This window comes from Bombus affinis, chromosome 18, assembly GCF_024516045.1.
Source record: "Bombus affinis isolate iyBomAffi1 chromosome 18, iyBomAffi1.2, whole genome shotgun sequence".
Lineage (NCBI taxonomy): Eukaryota > Metazoa > Arthropoda > Insecta > Hymenoptera > Apidae > Bombus > Bombus affinis.
In genome coordinates, this window is record NC_066361.1 from 2,910,070 (window position 1) to 2,930,515 (window position 20,446).

The 20,446-nt window shown below is 36.5% G+C and overlaps 4 protein-coding genes across 12 annotated transcripts in view; 2 read left to right on the forward strand and 2 right to left on the reverse strand.

Annotated features, from left to right (window-relative positions):
- The window catches only part of LOC126926598 (uncharacterized), a 77,337-nt gene extending 68,886 nt beyond the window's left edge, over positions 1-8,451 (reverse strand). The window contains exon 1 of one of the 2 annotated variants that reach the window (XM_050742972.1): positions 8,325-8,451. The gene's annotated coding sequence lies outside the window, so the exon portion shown is untranslated. The remainder of the gene's footprint in view (positions 1-8,324) is intronic. The other variant, XM_050742973.1, reaches the window with a different exon arrangement.
- LOC126926615 (cardioacceleratory peptide receptor) overlaps positions 1-9,991 on the forward strand; it is a 39,911-nt gene extending 29,920 nt beyond the window's left edge. For 5 of the 7 annotated variants that reach the window (XM_050743010.1, XM_050743009.1, XM_050743011.1 and 2 more), the window contains exons 4-8: positions 2,430-2,627; positions 3,915-4,009; positions 4,397-4,652; positions 7,549-7,729; positions 8,361-9,991. In XM_050743010.1, coding sequence (XP_050598967.1) covers positions 2,430-2,627; positions 3,915-4,009; positions 4,397-4,652; positions 7,549-7,729; positions 8,361-8,556 — 926 coding nt within the window. In that variant the 3' untranslated portion in view covers positions 8,557-9,991. The remainder of the gene's footprint in view (positions 1-2,429; positions 2,628-3,914; positions 4,010-4,396; positions 4,653-7,548; positions 7,730-8,360) is intronic. The other 2 variants (XM_050743015.1, XM_050743016.1) reach the window with 2 other exon arrangements.
- A 130-nt stretch (positions 9,992-10,121) lies between these two features.
- On the forward strand, positions 10,122-15,785 carry LOC126926618 (uncharacterized). Of its 2 annotated transcripts, none has more exons than XM_050743020.1 (8): positions 10,122-11,662; positions 12,055-12,117; positions 12,804-13,005; positions 13,737-13,857; positions 13,917-14,074; positions 14,217-14,418; positions 14,751-14,836; positions 15,455-15,785. In XM_050743020.1, the coding sequence occupies exons 1-8, from the start codon at positions 11,536-11,538 to the stop codon at positions 15,690-15,692; spliced, it is 1,197 nt and encodes a 398-aa protein (XP_050598977.1). In that variant the 5' UTR covers positions 10,122-11,535; the 3' UTR covers positions 15,693-15,785. The 2 variants fall into 2 exon arrangements, with proteins under 2 accessions (XP_050598977.1, XP_050598978.1); XM_050743021.1 differs by having other exon boundaries at positions 14,217-14,492; positions 15,455-15,603.
- An 883-nt stretch (positions 15,786-16,668) lies between these two features.
- Positions 16,669-20,439, reverse strand: LOC126926605 (leucine-rich repeat-containing protein 40-like). The gene is made up of 10 exons (XM_050742988.1): positions 20,130-20,439; positions 19,255-19,448; positions 18,972-19,175; positions 18,770-18,893; positions 18,436-18,605; positions 18,049-18,191; positions 17,774-17,974; positions 17,359-17,691; positions 17,007-17,192; positions 16,669-16,936 (listed from the first exon to the last, which is right to left on the reverse strand). Exons 1-10 carry the CDS (start codon positions 20,275-20,277, stop codon positions 16,831-16,833), a joined length of 1,809 nt encoding a protein of 602 aa, XP_050598945.1. The 5' UTR covers positions 20,278-20,439; the 3' UTR covers positions 16,669-16,830.
- Between the last annotated feature and the right edge of the window lie 7 nt (positions 20,440-20,446).

Sequence of the window (20,446 nt, forward strand, 5' to 3'; positions counted from 1 at the left end):
AAGCGATTGCTCGCGATAGTATTAGTATAAATGTCAGCCATTCGGAATATCAGACTTGGGGAGAAAAAATTCAATGGACTGGACGGCTTAATTGGTTAAAGTAGTTGTTCAACAAAGCAAGAAATTCGAGCTCGTGTTCTGGATCCAGTGGACCAACAACCTTTCTCCGTACATTAGAAGCAAACGATTAGTATCCCTAGGGAATTCAACTTGATCGCACATCCGAAGGAATTGAGAAGTTTTCCCCTCTCGAAGCAAACTTATTTGTTTATTCCTATAATATAGAGTTATCCTATCCAATCCGGCGAACATTCGTCGCGAAATAGTCGATCTATCCTGTTCTTCGTTGTTCCACTCTGACTTACGAGATGTCATAACTTTAGACATTACTCTGTTACTGCCGCTTTCCTTCGTATTCTTCAGCGTTGTATTCTTCCTTTTTACCGATCCTTCCTTTTATACATTTTTATACTAGCAACAATGAAAACAGGTAGGAATACAAAGCAATCGAAACATCAGAGGGTAATAGGCTATGGAATATAACGATTCGATGGGCTCTTTTGTCCCATTTGTCGCGAGCCTTTTGATAGATTTCCGGAACGATGCTTGTAAAAGTTATTTGCACACTAGAAAATGTATCAAAATATTGGCGACACCATTTTATGCCATAGAAATGGACGAACGTAAAAAAACACTCTCCCATTTCGTGACAATTGCCCGCTCCGTTCTCGTAAATGCACAAACATACCTGTATATCGGAAAACGAAAGCTCAGCTTCCGTTCTTCTTGCGTCGAAGAGAGAGAGAGAGAGAGAGAGAAAAAGGTGGAGAGAGAGAGAGAGGAGGAGAAAAACGAAAGAAGTGGAGCGAAATCGTTCGTATTTTACTCGTATTATCGTTCCAGAGTATATTTCTCGCGGAACGGTTTTATCGGATCGAGGAAAGGTGCATTTGTCGTTCAACGAGTAGGAGCGGTCTGGAAAAAAATAGGGTTTGAGAAATAACGCGAAGAGACACGTCGATCGCGAAGAAAAAGGGAACGTGATAAATTTAGGGATCTCTTTATGCAAGTGGCCGAGGATTAAGGGACTCGAGCTGAAAGTCGTTTAAAGGCGTAAAAAATTATCGACGAGTTGTATAACGCGTATGAGGTAGCCGACAAACAAGTCGGCGAGAGATAATTCGACGGACAATGCGAAGAATCCCATCTTGCGTGTGAAATAAAAAATCGGGAACGGAACTTTGTCGACTGAACGGTTCGTAAAGTCGGACGCGACATTTGCATGCGAATACGGTGACAACGGAGAGACCGCAATTAAGCAGCTGATGGCGGCGGCTGGGCGTCGACGAAATCTGTAAACGACCGTGCTCGTTTACGAGCGGGCAACCGCGGCATTTGATCCGTTGTCGTAAAAGAAACGCGTGCAATCGCAAGGGCACGCCGTAAAACTCAAATTCGAGCGCAATTTTTATTCTTCTATCGCGCGTCCCAAGCCGATAAATTACAAAAGAAGCGTAAGACGTAACAGTTCTCACCGAGTTTGAGAAAATAACGCGGTGTAATGTAATAAAAGATGTACCGAGAAAATTCGTGGTCGATCGCGTATCAAGCCGCCTCGATTAATTCGTCGAGCTGGCAAAGATCGGCCGCATAATCCGCGTTATTATAGGGCGATAAATCCAAATCGGGTTTCAATATCAGGGGTAATGTATGATCTGAGACCCGATCGTTTCGCATGGGAATTCGTAAGATGAAATCTTACTTTCGAGGGTCTTTTTTATGGCTAACCGAATGGCACTTCCAGGATCGCAACACTTTATATGATATCCTTTAAACCACCTTTTTATGGCTCTTCTCTCGTCCCACGAAAAATCACAGGTTATTCGTAAAATATGTGTTTCAACGTTTCCTAGATATCTAAGCGTACGTAAAGGTTGTACGATTAAAACGATATAACGCATTGATACGATATACAAATTGTTATTTACATAAAATATTATTTATAGGAAATGTACAAATTACTCGTATTTAAATTGTGAATTTTACTTAATTTTTTCAAATCCACAACAGCTGGTTTTTTCCTGGAATCTACGTGTTCGATCGTGTTTATTTTCCATTGCACATTTGTTTCCTGTTGTCTCGTAAGAATTCATAGGAATATATATACAAAAAAAAAAAAAAAAAAAGAAAGAAAAATAGACTGAAAAAGACTTTAAAATGGATTTAAAATGATCCACGCGTTGTTGGTCATGATACGATTTTTTATAAACATTTTAAAAGCGTCGTTGTGGTTAACGAACGTAATCGCATTCTCCAACCGTTAAGTCCGCTCGTTCATTCATTTGCAAATTAAGTGAACGTGGGGTGGATACTGTTTAATAATAGCATTGCCCATGAATCATCTCTCCACACTAGATATCTCATTACAGATTTATTGGTAGGCCTGATATCCGTGCTAACGGATATAATTTGGAGAACGACGGTGACCTGGCACGCGGGCAACGTTGCCTGCAAATTGATAAGGTTCATGCAAGCCGTCGTTACGTACAGTTCTACATACGTACTTGTCGCATTGTCGATCGACAGATATGACGCCATTACCAGACCCATGAATTTCACCGGCAGGTGTAAGTATATAGTAGTTTGTATATAAGTGTAGGTATCCCGATTGATTCCGTTTGCTCAAATTTAACGCGTATTCCATCTTAATATCATATAATTAGAATAATATATTTCAATAATATAATTCTAACTAGATTATAGATATTTCTACAAATTCATATTTCTATGAATATTTTATCTACTAATTCTTTTATAAGGAGTACTATTGTATGTTCCGGATATTTTACATATTTTTGCATATTATGTGTATTCTGTGCATTGTTTCATTTTCAGATTCCCCGTAAATGCATAAAAACCCGCAGTCTATTTATGATTCTCAAACTTTTAATTGAACGTAAAGAGGATACTATATTTTACCGTAACTTCTTGACGTTTCATCAAATTTTATACCACCACTACTAATTATATTATTGTTGTATCTTCAATACAGCGTTATTTTCGTGTTTTTTTTTTTTTTTTTTTTTTTTTTACTGAGAACGACTGGATATTTAAATATTTGATTAAATTTTAAATAAATATTTTGCCGGAGAGAATCAAATATCGCAAAACAAGCGTAACAAGGGTTGGTAATATGAAAAGTCCGTTTTCTAGTTGGCGATTTTTGTACGAGCATCTGGAGTTTCTCGGTACATATGTATTTACCACTGGCCATGAGATCACTCTCGAGCGGTAGACTAGCAAACGTAACGGTTTTATTTCTGCTTTATTTCATTGGGTTGTAACGTAGCGGATGTCGTAAGAAGCGTGGCTGCGGATCGAAAGGTGAAAACCCACGGCGAAATAAAACGACTACGGGTACGATAATTACGAGCTACAACGTCGTCGACGACGTGACATTAACGAACTCACTTTCAATAGTCTCAGTGTGAATTCCGTATTAACTCAAGATGATATTTCACGAGCGATAATCGCGATATTCCTTTTAATCTCGTTATCACCGCGAGTTCCTCGAAGCGTTCACAGCAACGAATAACGGTGCATCGTTGCGTTAGAGAGACGAAATGCTTCTCGAGGAAGTTCTTTTATTGCGCTATCGCCCACGATTACGTTCTTTTCTTCTTTCTTCTTTTTTCGTCCGTGTCACTCGCCAGCTGTCGTGGAAGTTTCACGAGCGCGAAAACGAGAAAACTTGGCGATACGCGACAGTCACGGATCCGCGAACTTACATCTGTTCGTATGTCTCGTACCACCGAATGCGCCATGACATCGAATCTCCTCTAGAATTGCATCGCCCTACCCTTCTGTAACCACGTGAAATCGACCTAAGACCGGAAATTCAACTTTAATCGCAGGGTGGAGAGCCAGGGCTCTGGTGGTAGCTGCCTGGGGCTTGTCGGCATTGTTTAGCGTGCCGATTATTTTCCTGTACGAGGAAAAACGCATACAGGTATACAGTAATTTGCCATTCATCATATAACATTCATAGTTGAGAAACTAGATTAATTATGCTCGAATTATGCTCGTTTCCGTTATGTTTCTCGGATTACATATTTGCAAGCAGATCACTGGATTCTTCTTTCTTTTCGCAATTTATGTTACTTAGGAAACACATTGCAGAGACGGAAAATATTTTCATGCGATTTAAATCTTTAATTCTGATTTCGTTTAACGTTCTGTAAAGGAGAATCGATTTTAGCGAACGTTAGTGTGCAATTCGAAGCAGAACTTTCTTTCGTAGCATTTCGTTAAGAATTATACATTTAAACGAACACCGTTGGCCTAGTTTTGGTAAATCGGTCGTACTACGAGTATAATCGGCAGGATCGTTTACCAGGGGAAGACACAATGCTGGATAGATCTGGGATCTCCTATGCAATGGAGGATCTACATGAGCCTGGTCAGCTTTACCCTCTTTATAGCCCCTACTCTGATAATAGGAGGCTGTTATGCTGTGATCGTAGCTACTATATGGTCGCAAGGAGGGGCATTACGTCAGGGACCTACTCGAGACACCAGAAGAGCATCGTCCCGAGGACTCATTCCCAGGGCTAAAGTTAAGACGGTCAAAATGACTCTCGTTATAGTGTTCGGTGAGTAAACCAAATCATGTTACGAGTTTTACGAATTTGTAACTATAATCCCAGAAGCCGAAGCGAAATATTATCTACCTCGCTGAAGTATCGTTGCTCAGCAAAGTATTTGGACACTCGCGACAGAGGACTTTGATGTTCATATTATACGCGTTATATCGTATACAACATTTTAAATATAACGAGACGCGTTATGTTTATTTATACCAGTATAATAACGGTAGCGCAGTTCCTTAACAGTGTCAATGAAATTTCGTAACACGCACTTCGTATAAGATACATAACATATTTATAAAAGGTGTGTACAAGCGTTCAAATACTTTCGCGAGCCTGTGTATATTTGAAGCTGCAAATCCGTGTGGCGTATTTAGACGACAGATTTATGTCGCGTAAAAGAGGGTAATCGCGAAACTTTCGGTCATGCCAAACTTCGCGACGTCTGATTCGTGAAATGTATGTTAGAACACGATTGAGTAGTTCGCGAAAAGGAAAACTATGAAATTACGTGTCAGAATTTTTGACGTCGTAAAATATCGAAATCCGTACCGTAAGAGGTACAACGATAAATAATTGAAACTTCTTGATACGATCGAGCTCGTTAACCGCGTAAATCGTCCGATACGACGGCATAAAAATTTAATGAACATACGCAGTCGAAGTTTGCAACGACCAAACTTGTCCAACGATTGAAACTGTGTTTAATCGGCTACGATAAAACGTAACGTCCTTTCCATCCCTGCTTCGCCCTTTCTCTGTACGATTATATTTGCACCGCGTAAAAAGCTACGCGGCTGAGGAGATAAGCGAAAATGGTTCTCGACCTCTGTCTCAATTCCCTCCGACTTTTCTCACGAATCACTGCTCAGAGATACATACCGTGTACTGAGAAAAGTTGTGTCTCGTGAGATCGGTGCAGGGAATCCTTTAGATTGAATTTTCTTTCGTGATTTTAACCGGTGTCGTTTCGTATTGTCAAGTATTAATTACTATTCGTTTTTCGAGTATTTTCTTCCAACCATAACGATTCCTGACGGTGGTAATTTTCTAAATTAACCACGGAAAGGAATTAAAATGAAAGTATCATTTTTTATGTGCTCGACAAATGCGACGTCGAATGGTTTTAAGACTGCTGCAGTCTTTTGCTCACGTTCGATCGAATCGTGTTCTCCTATAGTTTCTCAAATTCGAGGAAAATATGAAAGAATCGTTATTAAAGTGTATGATTTTTCACTGATGATTATCTTAAAACGTTTGAAATCCTCCTTCGGTAGAAACTAAAGTGAGATTGAGAATTAAGAATTCGAAAACTGCGACAGATAGTGTCAAAGTTCAAACGAAATTATCTTCGCTGTAACCAAACTAAAGATCCTAGGAAGAAGATGACAACTTGGTTTGTATTTGTCAAAGACTCTGTGGAAGCTTCGAGTCCTTGCCTCGCTCAAAGCACCAATCTCTTTCCTTCGTTTCTCGGGGGAACGGGTTTACGTGTAGCAGGAATTGCCTGGTCTAATCAGATTCGTTTCTCGAAGATGTCTCGGCTAAAATTTCTTCTTTTTTAGCTGACGAAGATCGTTCTCAGCGGAACCGATCAAATGAGATCGAGTTCTGTCCACGCAACTCCCTTTGGTGTGCTGCTGCGAAACCGAGGAAACTATCCAAGTGGATACACCGCGTATATTACAATATTTTTTCTACGAAACAACCGATGTAGGTCGATATTTTGTATTAAAAAAAATTATTTAAGCGCTTAACGCGATATTCTCGCGATTTTTTCTTTCTTTTTTTTTTTTTTTTTTTGTCACCATTGATCGTGCCATGATCACGTGATGCTTAAGCATTGCGACCGAGTTCAACAAACTCATAAACATTCAGTGTTTCTCTCCATATAACAATAAAAGCGTTCATTCATTAGTACAAGCAGGGCGCGTCGTAGAATGCCCTCCTTCATGCAAATCTGGGAAAGCTTTTACGCATTTTGATTATTCTCGCACTCTGTGTGGTCCGTTCCGAGACAAGAGATCCTCAAGAAGTATGTTTGAGTTTTAAGATTCGTTTAGCAGAGTCTCTACTTTTGTCACTTTGTTCTAACGCAAAAGTGATATTTTTTTAGTTCGTTCATTTTACCGATCGAAACTTGCAAATCTAACAAACGCGTATTCAAGATAATATATGCACTCGTGAAGCGTGGAAGTATCAAATGACGATTAATCGCGAGAAACAGAGGCGAAACTTCTTTATCTGATAAAACAAAGAAATATTCGAAAGATTTTAGGACAGAGATCGCCTACCATTGTTCAGCTGACAGACAAGAGAAATTAAGACTCGTGAAACGTTCGGTGCTCTGCCTTACGTTTAGTTGGGCAATCTTACGAGTGGATGAAAGGTCTTGAATGTTGAGATCGCGTTATTATCCTCCGCTGTTTCCGATGTATTTCACAGCCAACGCCTTACACCGAAAGACTTAAGATAAGACTTAGTTACGTACATTTTACATTATACATTTCCTTCCTTTCGTCGTAATTTCTCGTTGTAGGATATTACTATATATTACGTATTTCAACAAAGAGGTCATACCATTTCACGACAATTTATTTCACTCGATTACCAGGCCCGAATATCCATACCATGAAGGGAGAAGCAAGGATCTCGCGCGACGTTTCACGATTACGAGAAAATTGATTTAGTAGTCATCTCTTCTACGCTACGATACATTCTCCGTCTCTTAAAAGTCGCATGCGTCTCTTTGTTGCTTTGAAAGAACGATTCAACGAGAGTTCGCAGGTAGATAATATTCTAAAGCTAATTGTAAGGATAAAAATAGAGATTTCTATCGAAAATGCTACAAATATACGATCAAAGACGAACTTTCATTCAAGTAGATTTTTCAATATTTCAGTATTCATTCTTTGTTGGAGCCCGTACATAGTGTTCGATCTGCTGCAAGTTTACGGATATGTACCAGAGACGCAGACTAACATCGCCGTGGCCACTTTCATTCAAAGTTTAACGCCTCTGAATTCGGCGGCGAATCCGATTATATACTGTCTCTTCAGCACGTCGTTTTGTAAAACCGTACGGTGAGTTCCTAAAACGCCAAAACCCCCCGAATACTCCTATCAGAGGTAGAGATAAAGTACCGCCTCGATGTTTGAACAGACCGAAGAATTTAAACCGAGTAGTTTCCTCGACAGAGAAGAACTTAGCACGAGGAAGCTTAAAATCGAAGATTAATTGCGATGTTCGAAATTTAAAAAGTACAAAGCATTCCAATATATTCTATCTGTTCTGCTGTTCATTCTTGGCAATGATAATTCTTTTCCTTTTATCCCCAGCATGTAAAATAGATCTTTTACGTCAAGCATGGATTACACAAAACTATATCAACCTGGACATGTTATTAGTTGGGGAAATTTATAACTAGACTGCGGATTTTATACGTTTATAAAAAATTGTAAAACCTATAAGGTATAAGCCTTAGACTGCAGACTTGAACGATCTACGGTGAACGTGACAAGTATTCATACGGCGGCCAATTTCGATAAAGACCTTGTAAAACTTTGCTTATTTAAAACATTTTAACAAACTTAACAATCTGCGGATTGAATTTCTTTAAAAAAAATATTATTTCTTCGTATTTTTTAACGGAATATTAGCAAGTATGCAAAAACTTACCAAATATAAGTACATACGACGATTCTGGTTCCATAGGAACATACAGGCGATCTCGTGGGTTTCTGGGTGGTGTGCAACGAATCCCCATCATTGTTTCGGCACCGGTGCTCCGAACAGCAGCACCAGGACGACAGTAACGACGTCGTTGACGGCGCAGTCTTCGAGAAGAAGCGGGCACATCGCCATGATACACTCCGCCTCCAGGAAACGTGTTATGGTGTCTCTGGTTTAAGGAACGAACGATGGGAACTGCATCTAGAATTCATATTAGATATACGTAGAATTCTTCCGCCTAACAGCTCCTGTCGAGTTTCAACAAAGAGACCACAAGTATTACGAGTCTGCGAAATTATGTTCGATACTTCGTCTACGTTTCTCGAATCGCGACACACGAATCTTTGAATCGTCATTTAACTTTTTTCTATCTTCTCTTCGATTCTTTGTCTCTTCTTCGTCGAGAATTCAAGGGGATACGAAATGAAATTGGGACTAGTTGTTGTAATACAAAGTACAATCTACGTGTTATGTAATGAATATTAGAATCATAATTTAGGAGACCGCGGAGAAATGTGAATAAAATAAGTTTTTTATTCCCGCATTTACGTGATCAGTATTTTAGGCGAGATCGTGCACGGTCCTTATATTTTTCATCCTCTAAATGAAACGTAACATCTTATTAGTGAAATTTTCAAAATGTCAAAGTTATTCCGAATTGCGGTATTTGTACAAGAACTTTACTAATGACGGCAAACGAAGGCCAAATAGCGAGATACGGCTCTACGATCGACCAGGAATATCATTTCGTTAAATAAACTCTGATTTAATGAAGCCGTTCGCCAAGTTTCAGGAGGATGAAAGCAACATTAACCTGGCAATTGATCAGCCTATGTGGAAAATGATACGCTCAAAGTATACATGTACATATATACATAGCGAACGAACGGCAGCTTCATGTGTATATACATATGCACGTTTTACAGTCGCGCACGCACACACGTATACATATTTGCAGGCAGGCCAGATACACACCTACACACGTGAAACCATAAATGTATAATATATTCATGTATTCCATCCGTTCGCGATCGACGCGAAAACGCTCAGCCCTTGAGGTGGACTATTTTGTTAGCGATCTACGGGAACGATAAATCTCTACCAGCAAGACAATTCCTCGTATCGATTCGCATCTCTACGAACAACACAGTTGTGCAACAAATTCATCTTTGTACCTTCGGGCGATCGCGAACTTCTCTATTGCGAACACTCTATCAAGCACTAAAATGAAACTGCTGCAATGAAAACAGCTTCGTTCGAACATGCGAAAAGATTTACCGTCCATGAATCGGAACGGGACGATTTAATTGTTTAATCGACCACTTGAACTTTCGTACTATGCATTGTGTTTCAAGGTTGAAAAGCCCTTTTATGACGCAGTTAGATGTTACGAACATGCTACGTTTAGATACCAATATAGTTAGTAGATGAAGCTGTATTCGTAATTCCTCTATTCGCTATTTATTGCACTCTTCTATTAAGAAAAGAAGGAACAAGAATAAGAAATAAGTTACGAAAGATAACGTGTCACTACGTCTTCTTGCGATATAAATATTTTCACTGTGCACAAAGTTTGTACATACTGTCGAATAAACTCGTCCATAATACCCGTATGTAATCTGTTCCTCACTTTCTCCGCTTTTAAATTCCAGGATAATATTCTCTGAATAAATCTCTATAGTATTTTGTCGTCATCCTCGTCATTCATCAAGAATCCTCGTAATCCCCGAAGCTTTGACAAATCTTCTGCTCGAGCAAGATTACTTTTCACCTATGATTTCTCGGGATGGCCAATTACCGTGTTCGGCGATCGCGAGAGACACGCAATTGGGAGATATTGCCTTCTCGACGATCGGTACAATTAGCTCGCCTCAAACGCGTGCTAATTCACAGCGAAACGCAACCGCTCCATTTCTCCGTTCGCTCTTCTCGCCCGTTTTACGTAATTTCGTGCGTGGCGCGAGCTCGTAAAGAATTTACGAGACCAGGCTACGCACATGGACAAATCACGCGGAAAGAGCGGAACGTCCACCATGAAACGAAATAAAATTTCTTCGCATTCCACCATTTCCTTTTACGGCCTACGCTGTACCGGCTGTAAAATTCAACGGCGCGGTGGCGCCGTGATAAGTCGGGGATGAAACGACCATGCCACCCTTTTTATTGCCGCTTATTTACTCTATTTCCGAGCGGGACGATTCGCACCACGATTCTGCGACCAGAGAATTAATTTTGATCCAGCTCCCTTTTGATCCAGAGGAGAATGATCTCGTATGATAGATCACGAGGTTTCTAAAACATCGGTCTGAGCCATAGTGAATGGGATAATTCTAGAGCATTTCAATGCTTATTAAATAATCTGAAACGTAAAGCGGGAAGTCTCTTTAACACGAATACTTTCTTCTCGTTTTGTAGCTTTAGTAGTAGTTTTAACTCTGAACTGCGTTACAATAAGGAAGCGACTCCATCTTTCAATAATAATTTGAATATACCAACAAAAATCGACTCAAAATTAATAAAAATTAAATCGCTTTTTAAGCTGCGTTATAAATTTATAGTTAATTAGGATTTGAATACGAAACCTGTATCCTTTCCATCTTTTTACATTATATGAACAAACTATTAAAAATTTGGTATCAAAGATTACAGACAACGCGATATGTAGGTCGATCTTATGTGGGTAGATCAAAGCAAACTCGTAAAGAACATCTATAACACCTGTCAGTCACATTGTCGTTCCGTTTCTCCTCTACAAAAAATTGTGCACAATTTTTTTTCTCCGCTTTCGTTTGCTTGTACAGAACGTAAAGCTATTAACAGACAGCTGACAAGGCACGTGAAGCAACGCACTTTAGTTTGCACCTAAAGTCGAACAAAAGATCAACGAAGATCAACCGCACGAGGAGCCATCAGAGAAAATTTCAGGGTAATAAGGCCGCGCGTGAAACCAGTTCGTTCTGTTTTAGAGGACCACTCGTAGTATCATGTGAAGACGGAAGGAGCGAGGAACGTTTCTCGCGATCCCGGACGCGGTGAACTTGTCGATCAGTTTCACACGTCCTCTCAGATCACGGTTCCTGCGATATTGACAATCGGATAAGGCGAACGGAAATCTTGTAAATCTGTCGCATTATCTCCCGAGTAGCTTATTTCCAGGATGTCTTGTATTCATTATCGGCAAGCAAACCCTCCAAAAGAAAGAAATTACTTCGATGGCCAATACAATCGCTATGTGGCTCACTCTTACTCGCCGAGAGTCACGACTCCGGAGTCTTATAGAAGCGGTACGTATGGCGATCAAGTTCTCAAGTACAACCAATTAATCGATCAACCTGTCAACCGGCAAGAAGAGTTAACTCGTACAATTTCTTTATTCAGAAATCCTTTTTCTTTTTATGTATAGCGTAATTTTTGTTACGAATAAATAGAAAGGCTCGTATTTTGCAGGAAAGCAAAAGAATACTCTAACATCTGCTTAAGTTATGAAGTTGTGGATTTTATAACAATGGTTGTTTTTAATAATGTCGTGTTAAATTTGTATTTCGTAATTGTAAAAGTTCTTGATTTATGGACGATCCGATTAACAGGTTAGAAGAGCAGTTAATCAGTAGGTTCAATTCATAGGACTCGTTGAATTAATCGTTCTGTACTTTAGCGTTTTTTTTTGTACTCGCAGGTTATTGCGCCGGATGGAGGACGCTGGAATTTCAGGGAAACGGCGCCGAAATTCCGACGACAGGTAAAGTGGAGCATTCAAAACGAAAGTTGGCGAATCGATCTAGCTAATAAAATTCTTGAAACGTACGCGTGTGCATTCGTCCATGAATAAGGGAATGATCCATTTGATACTTGAAACGTCTTCTCGATGTCGGCTGTTGTGAGCATTATCCATCCCGGCATCGATTGCTCGTTGATGTACTATTCCCTCGAAATGTTTTCAATGTATACTGCTTTTGACAAATAATATTCATTTTTTCACACAAACGGTATATATTTTGCGTTTTACAAGTTACGTAGGATGTTTGCTTACCTCGTGTTAATAATGTTAAAATAATAATTTTATAGATGCAAGTGTAATACGGAGTAGAATGTTTCTTAGTAGAATATATGGATAAAGGCTTAGCTTTTCTTCTGTATTTTTTCATATACTTCTCATTTGGTGTTTTTGGCATAAGTTTTATATTTTAATCACCAATAATTCTAAGATTAGTGTTCGTTTCATGCACGTGTTAGGTGGTTGCAAATAACCAATCGCTATTGTGAAACTTGTGAACATAATAATCAAGGCTGCGAATATCGATAAACCCATTTACGTAATAAATTACAACGAACGTTCTTTATCAAAGGAAATTGAGATCTCCGGCTACAATGAAACGCGTACAATTTATTAAAATGGAAATTTTTCTTCTTTCTTTATCTTGTTAGCGAGGGGTGATCTATCGTATGGAGACGCCCGAATGCAAAGCGGAAGGATGACACCGACGTTAAAGCAAGAGACAATGAAACACGGGGACACGATCACGCTCGAAAAGATACAAACGAAAATCAAGTTCCTCGAGGACAGCAATATAGTTATGCAGACGCGCAATCAGAATCTTATCACCGAGAACAAAGCCCTCGCGTCTCAGTGAGTATTAATACGCGAACAATGGACAACCTTAATCGATATTCTTCCGGCTTGCACGTGAATACACAGATCGCCCGATGAGAAAGGTGATTGAGAAACAAAGAGCACGATTTTTTGCGGCTTGGTCATTACTCGCGTCATCGACATCGATCGTCTTAAAATACGAATTTTTCTATCCTTCGACAAATTTTAAAATAATCTTCAGACTATTTTATCAGATACCGTACCGTTACTACGTCTCATAATTTTCTATCCGTTCTATGTGCTATCTAGTTTCTTCAAAAAGTTTTCTTTGAAGTTTTCTATCTACGTTTCAAAGAGGAAGAAGATCTTATTTTATTTATGTTCTGTGAAGTTGGTCGCGTCGAACTTTGTTTATTAAAGTAATATTATCGAACCTCTTTGTATAGAAGCCGAATTAAAAAAAAACCTTTATGGTAATTTTAATTAGTGATAATGAAAGTGCTTTTAACTCGTATACGTAGAATAAAAATCTGCCCTGCGAAAGATACAACTAGTCGAGTTTTTCAATTACTATAATTTTTCCCCGACGTTGTCTCTACATCAATGTCTAACCATGGTTTAAGTTTCGCATTCTGGTTTCGTATTTAATGACTTTCAACTGGCTTTTCTTGCACAAGCTCATTTTCCTTTCTTCTCTTTTTTTAACCGAGAGGAAGTATTCCGTGCGTCGAATAATCCTCCTTTCTAACGTACGGTCCCTTTGTAAGACTCAAAGAGGAACGGGACGAAGTGAAAAGGCTAGAGAAGAGGCTGACGTTGTTGCGAGAGGAACTTGATTTCGAAAGATCGAAGATCGAAGGGATGAAACAAGAGGCAGAAGAAGTCAGAGTACGAACTTCCACGCGGTTAGCTTCTTTAAGAAATTGCATTTCACTTCGACTTTTCAGAAAAGGCAAATGCCGACGGTTCAAACAAACGGAACGTCGACAACGAACATCGTAATATCTAAGACTGATCGTGGAGTTCAAGTCTGGGCAGTATGCATGGCTTGTCAAAGAAAACTGGAAAGTTGCGAGAAACAACCACCCACCGTCATCATCACCAAGTAAGTATGGTAGCTTCTACATCGTTATCCTTCCTTTTACGTTGAATGGTGTACGTTCGTCAGGATAACTCGAAATATGCGATCGAACGAACGGACAGCTTTGTTCGAAACGATCGATCTGATTGAGATCTGATTACGATAGATCGGAATTGGAAGTGTTGGAAAAAGATATGCAGACTCTTCGAGATACTATAATCGCGCGAGAACAAGCATGGGACAAGGCCATGGAACGCGAGCACAATTATAGGCAGCAGTTGACGCGACTCACCACGGAAACAATCACGGCTCGTCACCTTTCTGACACGCGCTACGAAGAGCTCAAAACTGCGACAAACGCGCTGCAGGTAATAATTGCAAGGGTTTGCACTAATGAGGAGACAGCCGTAATTAAATTACATTTACCAGAAGAGAAGAAAAGGTATACAATAGCCCGTGGAAAACTTTTGTGCGTACGTCGTGTATGTTGTATAAAAGAATTTGAAATTTCATTGGCACTGTAATGAGATATAGCTTCCATGACTATATTGTTAAGAAACCAATCAGAAAATAGTTGGTTTACTCAAATTGCTGAAAAGTGCCTCTTAATTGCAAACCTTCGGTTATTTGATATCGCGATAATTAAGATATTATTAGGCTACATCGGCGTATCTAACAATTCCAATTGATTCGCTTTTAGGAAAAAGAATCAGAATTTAAATCGACTCAAAAGGATAACGCATATCTACAGAAATTGATCGCAAAGATTTACAATAGCTATCAAAGGTAATATAATTCTCTATAGTCATCAAATTGCTACTGAACATTCTCATTCTTAACCTCATTCTTGCGAGTAATCGTAATAATCGTTTGAGATTAAAGGTACGAGGTTATAGGGAAAAAGAGAAAATGAAATAAATCCACACACATATTCATTATAACGATAAAAAGAGCATAAGTAAGAGGAAGGGAAATGCGAGAAAAAAAAAAGACAAATAGTATGGCGTAGAGTTCTCACTTTTTACCGGGACATCGCACCGCAGCCCCTATCTCTAAAACCAGGTTACACTCTCCGCATTTTAGTCGTTTCATTAGCGAAACGTCCGCCGTAATGTACCGCCGAGAATGTCGCTTCAAATTTCGCGTTAAGAAATACGAGCTTCTTTCTCAGCGCTAGACACGGTGGATTCTCGCTTGTTCTTAGTTGTCTGCGCGTAAAGGCACGCACATTATAATAGTTTCTACGATATAACAAAATCATGCATTACAGCATCAAACACAAATACCAATACATATAGTACAACAAATACCAACAGATATAGTAATATACATTGCGGCACGTGTATTCTAATTTTATAACTAATTGAATCAAGCCTGAATTGTTTATTTAATATGTGATTACAGAGGGCAAGAAGGATATCAGAGAAGCAGTTTGACAGCTGATATTAATGAGAAAGATCAGAGATTTATCGAAGACATTGCTCGACGAGCATCCAGCGGAAAAGGCAAACAGAAACCAAAATTGAAAAGTTCCTGTTCGGAAAGAACCGCACATTCTGCCGTTTATCAATACAGTCCTCGTGATAAAAGTTCGAGATCCGCTAAGGATCAAACAGGTTGTTTAAAAGAACCAAAGCGCTGATAATAACTCCTTAATGATATCAGGATCTTTTATTGAAAATAAGAAAATATGAAATTTGTACATGCCAAAAATACAATTTTTAAGCTAAACTAATCTTTGATTTCGTTATTTTAATCGCATATTTAACTATGGCTGAAAGAACAATCAATATTTGGATTCGTCTGGACTAATCTAATAATCCCCATAGGGAATTTTATGTAAAATCAGAAGATAAATAGATACCATCGATATCGAAGGCGATAAAGCCAATATATAGCTATGAAAAGACTCATTACTATAAAATTATGAACAATATAGAAACAATGATATCTTACCACAACACCTGTCGCGGGGTAACATAAACAAACGTCTAATCACTTCGACTTTCTTCACTAAAATGACATCCCGCGCCCCGCCGCGGTTTGCTCAGTGAATTTTGGTTAGCGAGAAATAGGGAAACCTTCCAGCGAGTCAAACGTACAGAAATACGAATTTTCAAATGTCAAATTTCTGATAATTTTTCATTAATGATAAATTTTCAGTAATGAGCATATTTATGTTCCAAACAAACAAATAATACATTAGACCGAAATACGCAAATATGAGTAAACGCAAACACGCGTAAGCTAATTAATTGAAGCTAATTAATTTAGATGAACAAAATTTATGCATTTGAAATGTGGATACCTGCGTTTAGAGATTTAATATACGTCTCATTGTTTAATTCGATTAAATAAAATTGATTAATAGATAGAAAGTATAAAAATCATAATTTTTAGTCTGAAACAAAGTAGTATTCTAGGTCAGAAAATTTTAATTATATCTTACAGACGGAAAAGGGATAAACGACACGGAATAAACGACAGATAACACAGAATGCATTTTGAAGCTTATCTTTGTATATTTTGTCCATAAAAGAAGCACAAAATATACATATTACTAAATAATATTATATATTCTTTCTATATTATACAGGAAAATTAAATAATGCATAATATAAGATCAATTAATTTATTTTAGATAATTTATCTAAGAATTTATTATTACAATAACATTATGCAGTTGGCATATAACTTTGTTGACACATGTTCATTTGTATCCTTGTCCCTGTCTTCATATTTTTCTTTTAGTTCAAATTTTCTGTAATAATTTATTAATTTCACTGAGGTATTCTGTTTCTAAGATATGCTAGGATTTCTTCTGTAGACTTTGCTAAAATTGCTTGTCTAGGTTGTTTAAAACAATTTCCAGATAAAGATAGATTCCTAAAAAAAACTTCATGTTATAATATTCATATACGTATTTAATGAATACGATTTATTTATCTCGACTTACCTTAAGTTCTTCAAAGTGCCTAGCTCTGGTGGTACGAATCCAATGTTGTTATTAGCGAGATTTAATATCGCAAGTTTTTGCAATTTTTGAAAAGATGGTACATCGATATCAGTAATTAAATTGTCATTCGCTATTAATATCTCTAAAGAATTTATAGCATAAACAGATTCTGGTATTTCTTTATACCTATATAATATACCAATAAGTTTTAACGAGATTTGACTTACATATGTGTGAATATATATTGTAAAAGCAAAAATTGTAATGCAATAACGTAATTCATATAATATACGTTATTACATATTACATATAAATAGTGCATACCACCATACTGCATACAAGAGTACAATACCTGTTAAATGAGATATTAAGTTCTTGTAAATATTTAAGCAAGCCAAGATTGATGGGAAGTGATTGTAAAAGATTTCTGCTTAAATCCAAAATCTGTAGATACTTATATTTTTCACCAATCCATTCTGGTATATGTGTTAGTTGATTAGATGTCAGTTTTAAATCGGCAATTCTTTCAATTATGCATAATTCATCAGGTAAGATAGACAGCTTATTCCTACTTAAATCCACTGTACCTACATCGGCTTTGCATGCATTTTCAAGAACTTCTAGAGGTAATTCGGTAAGATTTTGTCCAGCCAAACTGAGCAATTTTGTACTCTGCATTGTATACCTAAGTATAGTAAATTAACTAGAAATAATTTGCCACCAATAGTTCTCACTACAGTAAATATTAATTTAATTAAATCAGATACCTATCTGGATAAATATTTGCGCTAGTATCTGCTACTACGTGCTCTTTCACATCCAAGTTTGTACTTTTAATACCCTGTCGTATATGTTTTAAAATTCGAGATGTACCACATCGTATTATGTCGGTTCTAACATTCTGTATATCATTTCCATCAATCACAAATTGTTTTAAATTAGGCAGTAGGCCAATGTATTTTGGTATTCTATAAAACACAACAAATATCATTTCGAAAATATTTCATTAAAGTAAAATGATAATGTATACAAAGTAACATACAGAGTTAGTTTGTTGTGTGATAAATCAAAAATTTCTAGGTACACCAGTTTTATTATTTCTTCTGGTATTGTTTCAATTTGATTATTTCCTAATGTTAATGTTTTTAATTGTCCTACACCTTCTAAACAAGACATATCAATCTCCTATAAATTATGCAAAATAAACATTAAAAATCTGTTGTATATACAACTTTTATTACATATAATGTTGTTATTAATATAAATTATTATAATATTTTATCAAAAATTAAACAATACATCTTTTTATAGATATATTAAATGCATTAAGAATTTTCTCTATGTATATAACTGAAATGCGTACATAAACTATTTATTTCTCCATAAATAATCACTATATATGCTTAGATCAGCATATAATAGTACGTACAGTAATGTTATTATCAGCCAAGTGTAGTACTCTTAATAGTATACAACCAGATATATCAGGAAATGTTGTTAATTTGTTTGATTGCAACATCAATGTTTCTACCTTCCTTAATTCACCCAGAGGTGGCAACATTTCCAACTGATTATAACTTGCATTTAACTTTTGTAATGCTATTTTCAAAAAATATGTGTGCTATTTATTAAATTTTTATGTCATACAGGAAGAAGCAGTGTGAAACTGTTTTTCTTTTAAACTGATATTATACATTAAACATATGATAAAAAAAATTAAATTAAACAAATCATATAAGTAGACACATTATTGTAAATCATACCTCTCATATTTGTTAAATCAGGTGGCAATTCCTTTAACATATTATGACCTAAATCCAAGGAAGTTAGTCGTACTAAATATCCCATTCCAATTGGTAACTCGATCAAGTTATTATATGATAAATCCTAAACATGTGCAACATTTCAGAAGATCAAGTATACAGGTTTGTCTTAAAAACATATAAATAAGTTATTATAATATACCAGGTAGGTCAACATTACAAAGTCTCCAACTGCTGGTTCCAGCTCCTTTATACTATTATTTTTTAAATTTAATTCATGTAATTCATTTAGCTTATAAAATTCATGTGGAAATTTTTCTAATTTATTATTGGATAAATTTAGTATGTTTAACTTTTTTAAATTTCCTATTTCAGCAGGCAAATCTTCCAACTGATTATTGTGCAGCTGTAAAGATTAAAATTTATTACATAGTGTTTTACATATATGCAATTTCTTCATATATAAAACTGTTATATTTACATACATTTAATGTAGTTAACTCTGTTAAATTTTCTATTTGTGGATCAATTTTCTTTAAAGTATTACAACTTAAGTCCAATGTCTGGAGAGGTTCCTGTTCCCACCACCTTTCAGTTTCTTGTACATAATCAAGCTCAAAATGTAAATCCCTTATTTCTTCTTCAGTTAAATCATTTATATTCCATACTCTATTAGGTACTATAATAGATATTGTTAGTTTTAACATAATTTAACTAATATGGATTTCAATTAAACATAAAATATGACACTTATAAAAAAATAACTTACCTTGATACGCATATGATAATCTGATGATGATACTGTAAATATTGCTTGCTCTATTGCATTATTCACAATCTAACATGCAAAGCTATCTATGAATTGACATAAACAAGTAGTTTCATGGCTACAATTGAAATTGAAAAGGTAATATATATAACATTTATTTAATGATTCAGATTTCATGCTTTACATATATAAATGGGTGCAAAAATAAAAAAAAGTCCAAAAATGTAATGAATAACTTTTATTGTTTATCAGTAACGAAATTAAAAAATGAATTGCAACTAAAAAGCATTAAGCTGATAAGTATACGTTTATCGCTAACGTAATATTTTCTTTATGATATATATATTGAATAAAATACATAATATTTTTGTAAGATAATGATATTTTGTATATGTAACAAATGTATAATTCATTTCCTATCACAATAAATAAAAAAACAATATATAAATGATAAATTATAGAAACTATAATGTAATACAGATGTGTGAACAAACATGCACATTATAGTATATGACTACTGCATCGAGATATCAAGCGTCTGAATGATATCGAATAACATTTATATATGTAATTTTTAAGTAATGTGGATACCCGTAAATAGTCCTCTCGATGAGAGGTTTAAGTTTCCACTCTTTCTCGCGGATATAATAATAATTTCAGACAGTTCAGCATTATCGTCATTCTTCGTTCGTTTTTTAAACACTGCTAAATGATTAGCTTTCTTCTTTACGCCACTCATATTGTACTTATCACGTACATTGTTTACGCATTGATATCCTCGATACGGGATGACTTAATCATGAATGTTCCCCCACTTTGTATGACAACGACATGTAAATCATATAATAATTATATATGACAACAAAATAGCTAATATCGAATACAAGTTTATTTTGATTAGTGAATTC